A 17,861-nucleotide genomic window follows, 5' to 3' on the forward strand; every position below is an offset into this window, starting at 1 on the left:
CAGATGTAACCTTTATGGATGCGTTGGTAATATGTTTGTTCTGTGTTACAAAAGCTTCAGCTATATAATATAATGCTCGCGGTCATGAACAGTTGGTCACAATTCACATAGAAATAATTGACATTTAACTTTTGTTTGTATTTCATAGACAAAAATAGAAAATAAATTTATAGAAATAGAAATATGATGATGACATTGAAACCAGACTTTAGCTGTACATAAGTTTTCCTGAACCATTTTTAGAAATTCTCTCTCGGCATGAAGGTTTGATTATTTAACTTATTTTTGCAGCCCCCATCTTTGTTACTGTGTTAATATGTTCAAATAATTTTGTGTGATAACTTTTAAAACTTGATTTGTGTTATTAAATGTTATTGCATCTCTATAAATCTATGCAAACCCCTCATGTTTTGAAATGATAAAAAAAAATCAGTTGCCATTACTGTAATATCTTGTGCATCTTTTCATGGTCACAGGACTCCAGCCAGATTGGTCTGCTGAAGGAGCTTCTTGACCTACAGAAAGACATGGTTGTGATGTTGCTCTCACTGTTAGAGGGTAAACAAGTTTTTTTTATCAGTCTTCATCTTTTCCTGTTTTGTTCTTTTCAAATCTCTGTCTTAATTCTACTCTGTATTATTCAGGAAACGTGGTAAACGGTACAATTGCGCGCCAGATGGTAGACATGCTGGTAGAGTCTTCCAGCAACGTGGAGATGATCCTCAAGTTCTTTGACATGTTCCTCAAACTGAAAGACATTGTGGCTTCGGATGCTTTCCGTGATTACGTCACAGATCCTCGAGGGCTGATCTCCAAGAAGGACTTCCACAAGGCCATGGACAGTCAGAAACAGTACTCCCCGTCTGAGATCCAGTTCCTGTTGTCCTGCTCAGAAGCAGATGAGAATGACATGATCCACTATGAGGAGTTCGCCAATCGCTTTCAGGAACCCGCCAAGGACATCGGATTCAACATCGCAGTGCTGCTCACCAACCTGTCTGAGCATGTCCCCCATGACATCAGGCTAAAGAACTTCCTAGAACAAGCAGATAGTGTGCTGAACTACTTCCGCCCCTTCTTGGGACGTATTGAGATAATGGGCGCCAGCAGAAAGATTGAGCGCATCTACTTTGAAATCACTGAAGTAAACCGCAAACAGTGGGAGATGCCCCAGGTCAGAGAGTCCAAACAACAGTTTATCTTTAACGTTGTCAATGAGGGTGGTGAATCAGAGAAGATGGAAATGTTTGTGAACTTCTGTGAGGACACCATCTTTGAGATGAATATAGCCTCGCAAATTTCAGAGCAGGAGGAAGAGGGAAAGGGGGAGGAAGATGATGAAGGAGATGAAGGTGGAGGTGAGGGAGGACCAGGAGGGGTAGCAAATGGAGGAGGCGATGAAGACAACGGAGAGGAAGCGCCGCCCGAATCAAGCTCTGCCTTTGTAGATTTCATAAACAGCGTGCTTTGCTTCTTTAGCATTTTCACCTTCCGTAACCTCCGCAGACAATATCGCAGAGTGAGAAAGATGACCTTCAAGGAGATTGTGGTGGCTTTGTCCACCTTTTTCTGGACCATCCTAATGAGTATACTACACTTCATTTACAATGTGTGCAAAGGCTTCTTTATGATCATCTGGCAAACACTGTTTGGAGGTGGCTTAGTGGAGGGAGCTAAAAATATCACCGTCACTGAGATTCTAGCTAGCATGCCGGATCCCACACAGGATGATGTGCATGGAGACGGACCAGGGGAGCCAAGGACAGGGGAAGAACAAGACACTGGAGGTGTAACGGACACTGGGGAGACTGGGAGTGGAGAGGAGGAGGAGGAGGATACCCAGGAAAAAGAGGGTGGGAGGATACCAGGTGTTGATGTTCCAGGTGGACTTGGAGACATGGGTGTCGAATCACCTGTTGAACCTCCGACACCTGAAGGAACTCCTATAACAAAGAGAAAAATGGTGAGTTTTAATGCGCCTTCGGGTAATAAAAATATGTAAATATTAGCAAATTGCTCGATGGCTGCCGATCCCGTTCCTTAGTGGTTAGCGATCAAGTTTCAAATTTATGCTAAAATTAAGACCGTGTATTTGTTAAACTGAAAGGAAGAACATTTATAATAAATTAAGGGAAGGCTGAAGCATTGGGAATTGCTTTTGTTTTGTTCCAGCGACCAGAAGAGACTGACGCTAGCCAGAAACCGCCTGAACCTGTTCCTGTTGAGGAACCTCCCCCAGAACCTGAAAAGGCTGAGTAAGAGTCTTGCGTTTCCATTTAGCCATTTCTTCTGCTGACTCGCAAAATGCTGCACTATCAACATTACTATCAGTGTATAATGGAAAATACACTTGTAGTATTATAACAAGATAGAACTAGACCTCTCTGTAGGGGATGTGGAGAAGAACAACATAAGCAGACAGACAAATGTATAGTGTTGAACATCTGCAGCAGTGACAGTCTTAGTGCATCATGATTTGATTTTAATGTTGATGAAATACATGAAACAATAAGCTCACTGTGTTTGGTTGTCAGTGTTGAGAATGGAGAGAAAGAAGGCCAGAGTAAGGAGGAAGAAAGGCCAGAAGAACGAAAGAAATCTCCTAAAAAGAAAGAAAAGAAGCCGAAAAGGGAAGGAGGTTTTCAAATCTGGAATGAGCTGGAAACCCAAAGAAATAAATTCATGGTGACACGTTTGTTTCCGGATACATTTTCTAGCATGATTTCAATGTCACTCTATCTTTGCCAATTCACTAAAATCAGCTCAAAAATATTCATCTCATTCATTTGTAGAACTACCTCTCCAGAAACTTCTACAACTTGCGTTTTTTGGCGTTGTTCCTCGCATTTGCCTTGAACTTCATTCTGCTGTTCTACAAGGTACACACTCTTATATTTCTCTCAGTGTTACGTGCTTGTATCAAATACACAAGTTTAACTTCTTTCTTTTGTACTTAATTACTGTTTGAAAGACGAAGAACGTTACCACTGTACCAAGCTTGTCTTGTCTCTACAATATTCTGTTCTGTTCAGGTGTCTGACTCCCCACCTGAGGGTGAGGAGATGGAAGGATCCGGGATGGATCTGGAGGGAAGCGGGCTGTTCGAAGGCTCTGGGTTGTTTGAAGGCTCAGGGGAAGAGGCTGAGGGATCTGGAATGAATGAAGGAGATGAGGACGAGGAAGAGGTCCCAATTTATTTCTATTTAGAGGAGAGCACTGGCTACATGCAGCCCACATTGACCTTCATTGCTGCCTTGCACACAGTCATCTCATTCATCTGTATCATTGGCTACAACTGCCTCAAGGTATGATGGTCACGGCTTAGTGTGTAAAAATAGACACTTTTGCCCCACATTAAAAAATAAAGAAGGATTTAGAAAATCTAAATCTTGGAGTCTTGCACTATGAAACATGTTCTTGCCTAACACTAGATATTGATTCTAAAACTTTGCATACAGTTCAACATGATTTGCAATTATTTGTTGTCAGATTCCACTGGTGATCTTTAAAAGGGAGAAAGAACTTGCAAGAAAACTGGAGTTTGACGGCCTCTATATCACTGAGCAGCCTGAGGATGATGACATTAAGGGCCAGTGGGACCGACTGGTCCTGAATACACCGTATGTAGAAGAAGAAATCATTTTGTCTCCTATCAGATGCTTCTTAAGGGCACACAAGACATTAATCAGCATTTCAAATACCAGGTTTTCCCTCTTAATTCACTCGATAAACAATGTCCCCTTTTTCACAGCTCTTTTCCAAACAACTATTGGGATAAATTTGTCAAAAGAAAGGTGAGTTGTGTTTGATTTCAGTTGATTTAAAATGGGCTCTGTAGATCCTGTTAATGTGTAACGTGATGCCTGTGTGCAGGTTTTGGATAAGTACGGCGACATTTATGGCAGAGAAAGAATTGCTGAGCTCCTGGGAGTTGATTTAGCCTCCCTGGATGTGAGTCAACAACATGAGAAGAAACAGGAGGAACCAGACAACTCTGTGTTTGCCTGGTAAAGTACTTTTCTTTCTTCTTCCAATAATAAAGGAGCCAATATGCTCTATATGAGGCATTCCCTTACATCTAGAACAGTATAAATATGAGTACAGTGCCTAAATGGATATCAATCAATGTTTCTTTTTAGGTCGACCACCGTTGACATCAAGTACCAAATCTGGAAATTTGGTGTTGTGTTCACAGACGGTGTATGTAAACTCATATATACATGTATATTGCACAATATACTATACAGTACTATACTATGTGAACACGACCTTGCCTCTGAGAACTGAAATAACCTTCCTTGTTATCTCTTTGTAGACCTTCTTATATCTCTGTTGGTACACGATAATGTCTCTGCTTGGCCATTACAACAACTTCTTCTTCGCCTGCCACTTGCTGGACATTGCCATGGGTGTCAAGACTCTGCGCACTATCCTGTCCTCAGTCACACACAATGGCAAACAGGCAAGTGCACGAAAAGAAAAGGTTGATGATATTCCTTTTGCTTCAGTTTGAATGGACTAACTCTGTTTTCCTTCTTGTCTCTGCTAGCTCATGATGACAGTGGGCTTGTTGGCTGTGGTGGTGTACCTTTACACTGTAATCGCCTTCAATTTCTTCCGCAAGTTTTACAACAAGAGCGAGGACGAGGACGAACCGGATATGAAATGCGATGACATGATGACTGTAAGTCACTGTTGTTGTAAGACGTGCACTTTGTTACCGTCGTGTCTGCACCTCTGACGTGTCTTCACTTCCCTTCACAGTGTTACCTGTTCCACATGTATGTGGGTGTGCGTGCTGGTGGAGGAATCGGAGATGAGATAGAGGATCCTGCTGGAGATGAATACGAGCTATATCGAGTGGTCTTTGATATCACTTTCTTCTTCTTCGTCATTGTCATTCTACTGGCCATTATTCAGGGTAAAGACAATGCTGGTCATGTCATTGGGTTAGAATAAAACAAGGAAAAGGGAACAATGTGTGGAGCTTTTGGAGACTTACTTGAAACTGTTGATATAGGAAAGGTATTTAAAGGTATGTTTGGCATTTTAGCGATTTCATAAACACTTCTAATGATAATGTTACTGTACAAATACCGTAGGTCTGATCATTGATGCCTTTGGAGAACTCAGAGACCAACAAGAGCAGGTCAAGGAAGACATGGAGGTATGACACTTCCAGTTGACACTTGTTCCAAATGTATACACAACGTGGATTTTAATCATCATCCCTGATTTTTGTGCAGACAAAATGCTTCATATGTGGCATTGGAAGTGACTACTTTGATACAACGCCACATGGCTTTGAGACTCACACTTTGGATGAACACAACTTGGCCAATTACATGTGAGTTCACCTCCTCTGTGTTACAGTGTGTGCATGTACTGTTTGTGTATGTGTGCCAATGACATAATATTAACATGTGAGTCCTTTTTCAGGTTCTTCTTAATGTACCTTATCAACAAAGATGAGACGGAGCACACTGGGCAGGTCAGTTTTGAATAAATAAAGTATTTCCTCTCTTGCTGTGTCCTTCTTTGGATTATTGTTCTACATCTTCTGTTTTAGGAGTCGTACGTGTGGAAGATGTACCAGGAGCGTTGCTGGGACTTCTACCCTGCTGGAGACTGTTTCAGAAAGCAATATGAGGATCAACTCTCCTAGCCCACGAGTACTTCACACATACGCAGGGAGAATTACAACTATTGAACTGTCCTTGTGTTCATCATTCCTGACAACACTCATGACTTCACTTTTGTCATGAAAAATGCAAAATATCTTTCAATGAACAATTTACAGCATGAACATTACTTCAAACTTCGGTAACTTTGGTTGTCCTTCTTATATGCAAATGAGATTCACAACAAGTTTTAGTTTGGTATAGTGTAATCATTTATTTAATAACATATCCATTTGCATGAAAATGTTGCCTCTATCACTAATTTAGGGACATTAAAGGTTCCCATAAATTAGTTTTAATTAGTTGTCTGCTAAGATAAAACCACTGTTTATGTGAGAATGTGATAAAGTGCTTAAGCAGTGACACAAGCTGCATCAATTACCACAACAGAGCATAGTTGCTTGAAAGTACGCTTCACACTTTGCCTTTCTGTCTTTATATGTAATCAATAGTTTTATTGAAATTAATTATATATTTCCTTTGTGATTATTGTCACTTTCACTTTAGAATATTCATATTTATTTCTCTGTTTCATTTTCTTGAGATACTGGAGCTGTTGATTTATTTTAAATTATTTTCTTTATTGTTTTTCAAGACAAGTTAAAGCTTGTGATGACTAATGAATTCTGTATAAGGAATAAATGTCATTGTATTGTGACATTGTACTCATCAGCATCATATTGTATGTGTACTGTATGTATGTGGTGGTACATGGTGATGTCAATCCTTTAAATCCCTAAAATGTGGGTCCTAATCTGCAACATTTACTGTATAGATTCAATTACTGTTCAGTGAATATATTCTACTAAATGATATGATAAGTGGTGATCAAAGGGTATTTCAATTAGATTGTCTGACATGTGTTAACAAATCAGCAATTTTTACAATTTGACAACAAAATTATTCAAGAAAGGACTCTGACCTACTTGCTGTGGAACTGTTTAAAGGCAAATGATTGCAAAATAAAAGTGCATTTTGGGGCCATGATGACGTTCTGTCTGCTGTTGGCTTATCATTCACAGTGATGGATTGATCTACTAATTAAAGTTGATGTCTCTGCAGTTGTAAACTTGTTTTCTGTATTTTGATTTAAATTAGAGGAAATGAGCCCATGAGAGATTTATTGAAACTGATTCAAAAATACTTTTATTTCTGCGTTTGTAAAACTGAACTGATATTAAAGAGACATATTAAAATCGTTCAGCCATGCTGATAAGCGCTCTACGCAGCAGTTTATCTGTAACATCTCGTCACAAACCCATTTTCCGACCAAGCCGCTGAACTGTGGCCCTGTGGTACATCCCATCTGAACAGGGATTAAGGCTGAGCATTAAAACTCACATTGAGCCACATGTGCTTTTCACCCATCCAACAGTTCTCTCTGAGCCTCGGACACATCGACCGTTAACATGAGCATCTCGGGGATCCACCATGGGGTGCTCAGGATGTATGGTGAGTCGATCCTCTTCTTCACTGAGCAATCAATACCGCTGTGGTGACATTTTGTGAGCAAAAATGATGACCTCTCTTATGACACACAGTAGGATAGTTTTGCAGTTCTCATTAGATTCTATGGTAAAAATGTCTGTTCACCATGAGGCTTTTATGAATGCTGGTCTTGTTTATAATTTTGTCCTATTAAAACAAAAACGTTGTCGAATTTTAATTGGATTCGGCAGCATGGTGGTGTGATGATAGTGAATAGTTGTTCATTAGGATGATAGATGTGTTTTGCCTCTTAGTGTTTGCCTAAACTCTTTAGAGCTTTGAGCCAAAATTAAATGACACATTATAACATGTTATGATATATATTCAATGAAGATAATCTGAATGATTTTCTCCTATAATTAAAAATATTTGTATTCATAAAATGAATATAGTGTATTATGAAATTCTTAGTTCAACCCTGATAAAAAAAACAATCTGAAGATGTGCTGAAAATACAATACAAATATAAACAGAAGCTAAATCTCAGTTTCTTCTATTTGGACTTTTATCACCTACTCTTGGTTGTGTCACTATGTCATGTGCTGTAATAAAGTGTGTGTACGTGTTGTTGTTTGTGTTACTGTGTGATAGAATGAGTCGCTCCAGATATGTGTGCATGTTATGATGATGCTATCGTCAACATCACCTGATTTGTCGAGCCCCACAGCCCCTCGATCCACCAACCATGTGACTGCCTCTAATCTGTGGGAATGATGGAATGACAGACTGTGTTCATGCTTTAATCCAGTGTTCTGCTCCCGCTGCCGTCATGATCACTGCACCATGTTTATATACTGTCAACAAGCTTTTGGGTGTTTTGGAATTCATTTCTCCAGCAAGTACTATTTTCCATACAGTACTATTTCCTGTTATTTCCAACCTGCTTTTGTTATACAGGTGGATTTATTTTCAAACAGTGGAAAAAGAGGTTTCTGCTCCTAACAGCTGAGGGCAGCCTCCTTGTGTGCCATGATGCCTCATCTCCTCCTGACCAGCTGGTACTGTTGCAGAACAGTTGTGAGGCAATTGTGGAAGGCAAGGAGATCCTGGACCTGCCCAGGTTACCCTCTGGTGGATGCAGGGATTGCTGCTTCGCCCTGATCCTTCCCCAGAATAAATACCTGCTGCTGCTGGCTGAAACCGCTGCAGACTGCAGGTCTGGTGCTCACTGTGCTTTCTCTACCAATCACTTTGCCTTGTTGTAGTGAAATGATATACTGTCCACATCTGGTGCATTTCACAAATTGACAATGAGTTACTTAGGGGAATAGTTCCATTATTTTGGGAAATATGAAGCTACAGCCAGAAGCCTGTTAGTTTAGCCTATGGCATAAAGACTGGAAACGTTTCCCCCTGGAGTTATAATGAATCCCACTGCTGTTATTGGCTGGACCCACCTTGTGCAGCTAAAACGTGCATTTCCCAACAACTGTGTGTGTAGAAGGCAATATACTAGTTACAGGCACCAATACTGCACGTTCCACTACTGCAAGATATTTCATTGGTATGCACTTGAATTGATCATGTTGATATTTGTTTGATTTGTATGGAGGTAATAACAGAAGCATTTTTTATCACTTTTTAGTCAATGGCTGAATATACTGAAAAAAGTGAGAAAGGTGAGTTTATAAGGCATATTTGTTAATGTAATTGCTTTGGAAAATGTGTAATGCTAATAAAGTCTACAGCCACACTAGCGGCTCAGTGAGGCTATACTTAGACACAGCAGGACTTTGAGGTGATGCTAACATCAGCATTACAGTTACACTTACAGTGGCAACGCTACCATGCTGATATTTAGCAGGTATATGGTTTTAAATGGCTAATGAGTACTAAACACAAAGTAAAGCTGAGGCTGAGGCTGATGGCAATCCCTCAGGGATCATCCTGAGGGGGACATGGATGTCTAACTTCATGGCAATCCATCCAATAATTGTTAAAATATTTCGTTCTGGACCAAAGAGCCGCGCCGCTAGAAAACCTGTAGAGAGTCGTGATGTTGTGAGCATCACCATTAGAATGAAAAAACATTTTATTTTGTGTCTTTACACAACATATATTCACTCTGCATGTCTTACTTTTTCAATCAATTGCTAAATTAAATCCTTGTAATTCTTAGCAAACCCATATTTTTCCTCAACCGTGTTCTTATTGTATCTCCTATAGAGTCTCTCATCACCTATCAGTCCGTGTAGGCGTCATCAGGTGGCACCACCACGCATTAAACTCCAAGATCTGGTGCCTGAGCAAATCCTGGACATAGGTCAACCAACTCCACTTGTCAGCAACACAGAGGCCCCCTCCCCAGGGCCTCTGACTTGTTCTTCCCCAAGGGAGAAAGGTGAGTTAAGTGTGTTTATTCTGTCTGTAAGCGTTTCTTGTAAGTAATCAGGGTAAATAGTTGAGTCACATATTTGTTTTTTTCACACCACTCGATCCCACCAGGCAGAAATTCTCCACGTACAAAGTGTTATAAAGGAGGTGCACAGAATTCTGCTGGGTGTCTGCGCCATGGCACTATCAGTAATGCCGAGGCAGTGAGGGCGGTTTATCTGCTGATGGGAGGGGCTGCTGCTTCCTCTGCTATGGGTTACCTAGGCGCATGCTCGCTCCCTAATCTGGAAGCCAAAGCTCCTGACCTGCCACTCAACACGGATTTCCCTGGCATGGGAGCAACAGGAGCGTACAACACCGGCAGCCCTGCACTCGACTCCCCTCACTTTAACAGCTTTGACTTTGAAGTGGCAGACTCTGATTTTGATGCTTTTGATTGTGGTGGATTTACTTTCTAATGATGTGCTGCATAGAGGCTATGGATACGGAGAGCTTTATTGATGCTGAAAATGTACTTAAAATGTCATCATGATTTGTCAAAATGACATAACCATAGGACGGCCTCCAATAAATATGCTATTTTAGGGGAAAAAAAATAAATATGAAATTCAGTCAACACTTTAAAGGCAGAATGAGTAGGATTTATCATGAACACAACAACACAAAATTCAAAGTTGGCCCCTCCTCCCTGGCTCGATGACACCAAAGGCGCTCATTCGCCAGCGTGTGAAAGCCAACCCCACATTCATTCTCGTTTTATCCACTTGGCTAGATTTGCGTCTTAAAAATGTGCAAGAATGCATAATATGCAATGTATATACTGTAAACTAATACAAGCCATGAAAGAATGATATGTCACCTATACCATGGATAGTAATGGGAGACATTTCTAATGTTGAAGTAGTATTCTTATTTTATAACCTTGAATGGATGAAAATAGATCTGCATCAGATGTTTCATTTAGTTTCAGTTAACATGTCTACAAATTGACCTACTAAAGCTCCTCCAAATCTCAGCATCATCCACTTTTGTGCATGTACTGTGTTTCCTTCAAATATCTAGTTGTTACTGTGCTTTATATCTATGTTAAGTTAAAAGCAGATCAATGTCTATTGAGCCCATTTCACTTATATAAATAAAATTGACGTGTGGAAATATGTCAGTTCTATTTGTTTTTCTTATATTTAGACACACACACACACACGCACGCGCGCGCACATTGCAGCCGTTACTGAACGTTTCCCAGGTTTTGGATCCCAGTTCAAGATAGTGAACAGTGAAAGTCATTTTCAAGATGTTTATACTAAAAACCATGAGTGTCTCTTGTGTGACATTATTTATTATGATTGAATTAAATAAGTAAATGTAAACCCGTGAATGTAAGGCAAGGCAAGGCACGTTTATTTGGATAGCACATTTCAACAACAAGGTAATTCAAAGTGCTTCACATAAAACCATTAATGTAATTGTTAATCAAAGAGTAATTGATTTAAACATACTTGTCTTTAAACTGGAATCTACTTTCTCCATTCCGCTTCGGCCGCCAATGCAAAAAACCATATAAACAAGGGACGAAGATTTCTCTCTTGTCTCGTGTGTTGACTCTTTGCTCTGTCACACTCCAGCAGCACAGTTCCTGGTTCGTCCGGCGTAGTGTTCCGCGGTAGAAGCAGTGGTAGCAGGGCCCTCCCCTCTGTCTCTGCAGATAAGTACTCGCAGCCTGCCTATTTCCAGGCATGGATAACAGTTGCACTGCGACATGGCACTGCGACATTACACTCTCGACTTCAAGCTCTCTGCGGCAGGTAAGACGAGCGTTACGAGCAGCTGAACACCGCCGAGGGCTGCACGCTAGCTAGCTGGCTAGCCTGCTAATAATGCTAGTATGTCACTGCCCTTCAAAATAGTAACGCTTTATTGATTCTGATGAAGCATGGCTGTTAATGGCATACACATGTATTGTAGTGACAAGTCGGGTCTTATCGCTGAAAGTCACTGCACGCGAAACATCTAATGGCACGTGCATGTTCTTGTGTGAGTTACATGTTTTAAGTTGACGTCTGTTCGGTCTCGTTGCTCTGATTAGAAGACTCAATGAACCCATTGTGAATGAAGTGTGTTCAAAGCCAGCGCTGGCGCACAGGAAGCGGCGCAATCTTTTCGCCATTTTTGTAGTTTTTTGTGTCTTGAGAATGCAACAAAAGTTAAGGCGAATACCAGTTAGTGGGCTGATGCCGAGACTGGTTCAAGTAGACTTTTAAGTGGTTCAAGTGTGACTGAGCTCTTAGACTGGCTTTAAGCTACTTGTCTCAAAATAGCAGTTACAGGAAGCTGTACTGTAGTCACCAATACGTAAGTATGTGACTAACGTTATGTGATCATTATTAAATTAACTATACAAAGGAGGGATCCCTCTCCCAAGATGGACAGAAGTGCAATAGATGTCGTACCGAATGAACAACATAATAGAGTTACAACATATCCAATGCATATGATGTAGTATGCAGAATAATGATGGAACAATTACGAATAATAACAGCATTAATGGTAGTAGAATTGTGTCTAATAATAATAATAGTAGTGCTGGGTGTCAGGTAGGACCACGATGCATGAAAACCTGCGATGCCAGAAAGCACAAAGTTAGTCATTTAAATTACATTTATTTTGTATAGCCCACAAATCACAAACTTGCCTCAGAGTGCTTTACAATCTGTACACACACGACGTCCTCTGTCCCGGGAACCTCGCATCGAAACAGGAACAACTGGGCCGCATATCTAGGGGCTGGTTCGCGGCAAACCTGAGCCAGCCCTAAATATAAGCGTTATCAAAAAGGAAAGTTTTAAGCCCAGCCTTAAATGTGTTGAGTGTGTCTGACCCCCGGACTGAACTGGATGCTGGTTCCACAGAAGAGGAGCTCGATAGCTGAAGGCTCCTGGCTCCCATCCTACTTTTTAAGACTCTAGGAGTCACAAGTAACCCTGCAGTCAGGGAGCGCTAATCTCTAGTGGGGTAATAAAAGAGATATGCTGATCAAACATAACTGAGATTCTTTACGGTGCTGCTGGATGCCAGGGCAATGCCTTCTAGAGAATTATCATTAGATAATGGATTTCTGAGGTGATCTGGGCCTAGTACTTCAGTTAGTTTAACATCACGAAGCTGTAGGTAATCCAGGTTTGTTATGTCTTTAAGACATGCTTTAAGTTTAGCAAACGGGTTGGTTTTGTCTGGCTTGATCGATGGATATAATGGGGTATCATCTGCATAACAATGAACGTTTATGGCGTGTTTGTTCTGAAAATATTCCCTAATAGAAGTATACATATAAGGTGAATAGAATTGGTCCAAGTACAGAACCTTGTGGGACTCCGGGACTAACTTTGGTGTTCAAACGGAGATCGATCTGATAAATAGAACTTAAACCACCTTAGTGCTAGTAATAGAATAGAATGGTATTGAACGCAGCACTACAGTCTAACAAGACAAGGACAGAGACAAGTCCTTTGTCTGATGCAATTAGAAGGTATTGCTATGTAGAAAGTCACACAAGGGAAGGTTAGAGATCGGTCTATAGTTAGCCAACATCTGGATCAAGAGATGGCTTCTTAAGAAGAGGTTTAGTTTCAGCTACTTTGAAGGTCTGCGGTACATGGCCTGTTCGTAAAGACAGATTGATAATATCTAGTAAAGAGGTGCTAACTAAAGGTAAAACTTCTTTAAGCAGCCTAGTCGGGTTGGGATCTAAGACGGGTAGAAAGAATCTTATCATTAAAGAAGTTCATGAAGTCATTACTACTGGGAAATAGGAATACATGTTCACTGTTCTTACTTCTCTCCTTTCCCAGTTGACTCTTCCTCGACAGTTCCTGAGCTACTGTCCATATTTCATGAGCAGCAAATGACAGAGACTGTCCATGAAACAAATGGCCATGGATACCTGGGTACCTTTGTAGGCAAGAATGGCTGGTAAGAGAAACATGTATTTATTTCTTTTTGATGAACTAAAGCTTTGTGTTTTCTTTGTTCTGTGGTACAGATGCCTTTTTAATTTGATGGTAAATAGCTGAGAATGGAGGCGTCTCTTAGTTAGTTTACCCTCTGGAGGAATTAAGACTGTTTGGTGCTCTGAACACACTGAGGAGGATTGTGTTTCAGGTGTGGTGCGGTGGACGTAGTGATACTTTCCATTGTTGGGTCAATTTTGCAAAATGTCTTCACTTTATTGCTTTGTGTCATCTCTTTATGTTCACCACTTCATTTCTCAGGCTTGCTATTTTGCGTGTGCCCTCCCACGGGCTGGTCACCGTTGATCTGCAGTGTTATGAAGAGGAGGACGTTGCACAAGTAGACAATGTAGGTGATTTAAAAAATAAATACACAATACTTCTACCATTTCCTAAAGCCCAAAACACAAAGGAAGTCCCACAGTGCCGAATGTCATTTGATGTTGTTAACGTTTAAGCTTGTCAGGATAAATAACTTCTTTTTTTTATCACTCATGAAGCTCTCTTTACCGTACAACTCTGTGCCAAAAAATGATTGCAAGGATATAGCGAAAGTAAGATCAGCATAGAACGTCACCTTCTTAAATAGCTTTTGGATATGTGACAGAGAGTATGTCCAATATTATTGCCTGAACATATTGTCTTCTGGCCTCAGGTGCCCAAACATGCCCTCTCTCATAGATGGCCTATTTGTCCGTCCTCTAAAAGTACAACTGTGCCTCTAATAGTAGACTCATCCGACAAAATAATCACAATTGTTCTAACAAAAGTTGTTCCTCCACAGCTTTTAAATGCACTGGAATCGAAGCTAAAGGTTATCTTGGATGGCAATATAACTCGGATTAAAAGGTGAATATCTGGAGATCTCTGGCGTCGCTCATGTTGTTACTTTGTACAGCTCGCATGTCGCAGTAATGTTGATTACTTGTGTTGTTCACCATTCACACCAAGGCTGCCAGCCCTCATACGGGGAGCAGAGGTTGACCAATACTGGCCCACAACTGACGGCAGACTGGTTGAGTACGACATGGACCAGTTGGTGTATGAGGAAGATTCTGCATTCCAAAACATAAAGATACTGCACTCACAGCAGTATGGAAACACCCTAATACTCGACAACGACTTAAGTAAGTGTATACGACTCGTTTCTCGTTTTAGGACACATTGTACTTGTTTGACTCCATCAATTGATAGAAGAAGTTTTTAAAGTGTAAGTTATAGGACTAAGACAAACTTTCTATCAGTTGAAATATTGACTATTTTCAGAAAAATCGATGAATCTAAACGATAAAAAAAAAAAATCAAACTGACCTTTTTCATTTAAGTTTATTTTAAGATGTTAAAGTATTTTCAATTATTTTGTGTGTGAATGATTATGTTACCTTGCAGACCTGGCAGAGAGTGACTTGGCCTACACCCTAGCCATCATGGGTAGTGGAAGAGAGAATTATACTGGAAAGGAGGTGCTGATATTAGGAGGAGGTGACGGAGGCATCCTTTTTGAGATGGTCAAACAAAAGCCAAAGATGGTCACCATGTTGGATATATCCTTTACGTGTTTTTGTATTCTTTATTCCTGTATTGGGACTTAGTTTTTCTGAGGCAATATAGTCGTGATGTGTAATTGTGTATCTGCACCCGATTGATCATTCCTTTACAAAGTGTGCACATTGACCAGAAGGTGATCGACGCATGCAAAAAGTACATGAGAGGAACTTGTGGCAATATTCTCGACAACCTGGAGGGAGACTGTTACCAAGTGAGTGCTGAATGAACATCCAGATGTTATCGCCGTAAAAATCTTTTGCCTCACACGCATTCCACAACTAGCTCTGTGAAATGTGCCCAAACGGGATCTAACACAAGGCTTTGTCCTCCGTAGAACATTTTACAATTATTTTAGCATCTTTTCCAAATGAGGGAAAACAAAAGTTGAGCTGATTGTCCTCGTCGTTCTGCATTACAGATACTAGTAGAGGACTGCGTCCCTGTGCTGAAGAAGTATGTCCAGGAAGGGAAGACGTTTGATTACGTAATTAATGACCTGACTGCAATCCCAATATCCATGGAGCCAGAAGAAGGTGTCTGTATTTTTCTCTCTATCTATCTATATATATATATACACACACACACACACACACACACACACACACACACACACACACACACACACACACACCCTCTGTGAGGTTTCATAACTGCTGCTCAACTGACTGTCTGACTGCTTGTCATAGACTCTACATGGGAGTTCCTGCGTCTCATCTTAGACCTGTCCATAAAGGTCCTGCATCCCTCGGGGAAATATTTAACACAGGTGAGTCTGTCCTCCCCTTTAAACCCAGTGAAACGGCATCTTCAGGGTGTTTTTCTTCACTTCATTGCTGTATTTTCTCAGCAAAGGAGAACAAATTATTTTGACTATCACCTGAAAGCTTTATTTCCTGCTATATAGAGCCTTCAATCATTCACTAGAACGCTCAGTTTATATTGTGCAATATATTAGTGTGTTAACCACAGGAGACTGTGGTGGGTGGACTCTGACCCTCTCTCTAGGGGGTTCGGGGTCTTGCTCCCCAGAAGACAATTGTGTGCATTTTAAAGTTAAACACATCAATCTGGTGCACTTTGAGAGCCAAATTGTTGACATGGAAAAAAAAAGTCACACCCACAAAGCATTGTAAAGAAGACGGGGGTCTGTGTTTTGAGACGGGTCGGGTCGGTTTCCCACATCGCAGCAGACACAAGCTACCTCAGTTCACACTGTTCAAATGAGAAAATGGCTTATAAATCATTTTTAAATCATATACTACATATGAAACTACCAGATATAATGATATTTGATTGAAGTTTTATGATCATAAAGTGGGTTTGCAATAACGCGAGTCTGCTCTGCCTGCTCTATTGCTGAGGTGTGAAATAGTTCTATATCTAAGCTTTATGGTCCATATTTTAAAATATAATTTAGTTTCAAATTGTCAAACAGGAGTATTTAATGGTATGGGAAACTAGTTGACAAGGGGAGAAGTCATTCTTCATTTTATTGGGACTAAGCATTGGAATACATCACTATCACTTCCATTTAAACCCCCCCAAAAAAGCATTAGCTATAGTCTGTGTGTCATGTGACATAATCTTTGTTTGCTACCGGTCACCAGGGTAACGCCGAGAACATGACGGAGTCCCTGCGTCTGTACGAGGAACAGCTCGGGAAGCTGTCGTGTCCCGTGGGCTTCTCCAAAGAGGTGGTGTGTGTGCCCTCCTACATGGAGCAGTATCCTTTTAGCACGTCTACCGTTTGGATTATGCTGATGTCATACTGAACGTTTTTTGCACCCCGTCACATTTTGCTGTGTACGATCCTTGATTCTATTGTGTCAGATGGGTTTTCTACTCCGTATGGAAGAAGTGAAGATCTCCATATTTCTCTGCTTGAATCCCCAACAACTGGAATGTGAACGCTCGTCTTATTTCTGCTGTAGCCTCCGAGGTGTGTTCACACTGAATGTCACGTGGCAATTAGACGCAACACAAAGTTTGGCTTTGCAATCGATTCTCCAGCAGACAAGTTAATGTGAATAAATCAAGATGAAAATTAACTTTGCATTCAGTCTGAGCACATCTCAAAGGGTACAATGGCGTCCCCACACCACACCTCTTTTAACCCGATTCTACCCTGACTTCCTGTTTTAGTTGTGTTTTACCGTTGTGTGCTGGCTACAACTTTTCAGTTGTATTTTGTTCGTTTAACTTGATTTGGAATACATTTGCATGTACTCTGAAGAAGCTGTTAGATGTTTAAACGGTGATTTGATACACTGATAATGTGGTGTAGCTCATCTTGCAGCAGGCGTGTGCTCTCTCCCTTTCCTTAGGTTTTTTAAGGTTATTTACTCTTGGGTTATGAGCTCAGGTCGTGTGATAGACCAATGTTTAGGTCTCAGCACAGCTGAACTGAGTCGCTTTTAAGCTCTGTTTTTGTTACTGAACTCTCAAATGTTTGATTTTTCAGATTGTATCAACGCAATGTGATCACGTCGATTAAGAAGTGTTTGAGTCCAAATATGTTTTAAAAGGGAAAACGATTCCACCACTTTAATGCCACGTCTGTGCTTGTGCTGTTTTTATGTCATGTTTTATTAGCACCTTTTGATTTCTCTTTGAGTTATTTAAGACTGAATATGGTGCATGAAAAGGACGGTGAATGTAGCTTGCATATACAGTACACATCACGTTTGCACGTGATCAACCCTGTGAGACTCAGTTGCATTTATTTATTCAATATAATTTCACCAAAAGCTGTTCTGTCCCACTTGAGATACTTTCTGTGACTTCTACAATTAAAAGTGTTTTT

The 17,861-nt window shown here is 40.6% G+C and overlaps 2 protein-coding genes across 6 annotated transcripts in view; both read left to right on the forward strand.

Annotated features, from left to right (window-relative positions):
- Positions 1–6,703, forward strand: part of LOC306704819 (ryanodine receptor 1-like) — a 47,918-nt gene extending 41,215 nt beyond the window's left edge. For all 4 annotated transcript variants that reach the window (XM_079171347.1, XM_079171349.1, XM_079171348.1 and 1 more), the window contains 17 exons: positions 477–558; positions 645–1,963; positions 2,173–2,255; positions 2,535–2,685; positions 2,793–2,879; positions 3,033–3,305; positions 3,490–3,620; positions 3,752–3,794; positions 3,874–4,007; positions 4,140–4,200; positions 4,316–4,462; positions 4,550–4,684; positions 4,765–4,921; positions 5,103–5,167; positions 5,247–5,347; positions 5,440–5,491; positions 5,570–6,703. In XM_079171347.1, coding sequence (XP_079027473.1) covers positions 477–558; positions 645–1,963; positions 2,173–2,255; positions 2,535–2,685; positions 2,793–2,879; positions 3,033–3,305; positions 3,490–3,620; positions 3,752–3,794; positions 3,874–4,007; positions 4,140–4,200; positions 4,316–4,462; positions 4,550–4,684; positions 4,765–4,921; positions 5,103–5,167; positions 5,247–5,347; positions 5,440–5,491; positions 5,570–5,665 — 3,117 coding nt within the window. In that variant the 3' untranslated portion in view covers positions 5,666–6,703. The remainder of the gene's footprint in view (positions 1–476; positions 559–644; positions 1,964–2,172; positions 2,256–2,534; positions 2,686–2,792; positions 2,880–3,032; positions 3,306–3,489; positions 3,621–3,751; positions 3,795–3,873; positions 4,008–4,139; positions 4,201–4,315; positions 4,463–4,549; positions 4,685–4,764; positions 4,922–5,102; positions 5,168–5,246; positions 5,348–5,439; positions 5,492–5,569) is intronic.
- A 4,456-nt stretch (positions 6,704–11,159) lies between these two features.
- On the forward strand, positions 11,160–17,839 carry sms (spermine synthase). 2 transcript variants are annotated; one of them, XM_079171795.1, is made up of 11 exons: positions 11,160–11,308; positions 13,352–13,472; positions 13,772–13,859; positions 14,295–14,359; positions 14,462–14,637; positions 14,900–15,047; positions 15,173–15,269; positions 15,477–15,591; positions 15,745–15,824; positions 16,666–16,781; positions 16,889–17,839. In XM_079171795.1, exons 1-11 carry the CDS (start codon positions 11,263–11,265, stop codon positions 16,917–16,919), a joined length of 1,083 nt encoding a protein of 360 aa, XP_079027921.1. In that variant the 5' UTR covers positions 11,160–11,262; the 3' UTR covers positions 16,920–17,839. The 2 variants fall into 2 exon arrangements, with proteins under 2 accessions (XP_079027921.1, XP_079027922.1); XM_079171796.1 differs by having other exon boundaries at positions 14,900–15,054; positions 15,180–15,269; positions 16,889–17,838.
- Positions 17,840–17,861: the final 22 nt, after the last annotated feature.

The sequence above is a fragment of the Pholis gunnellus genome (genome assembly GCF_910591455.1).
Source record: "Pholis gunnellus genome assembly, chromosome: 13".
Lineage (NCBI taxonomy): Eukaryota > Metazoa > Chordata > Actinopteri > Perciformes > Pholidae > Pholis > Pholis gunnellus.

What these genes read in the sequence shown, in the direction of transcription:
- sms (XM_079171795.1), top strand. Translation starts at nt 11,263, where the DNA reads ATGGCACTGCGACATTACACTCTCGACTTCAAGCTCTCTGCGGCAG. An exon ending in TTTGTAGGCAAGAATGGCTG is followed by an intron (nt 13,473 to 13,771) that starts GTAAGAGAAACA and finishes TTCATTTCTCAG; the next exon opens with GCTTGCTATTTTGCGTGTGC. An exon ending in ACGTTGCACAAGTAGACAAT is followed by an intron (nt 13,860 to 14,294) that starts GTAGGTGATTTA and finishes GTTCCTCCACAG; the next exon opens with CTTTTAAATGCACTGGAATC.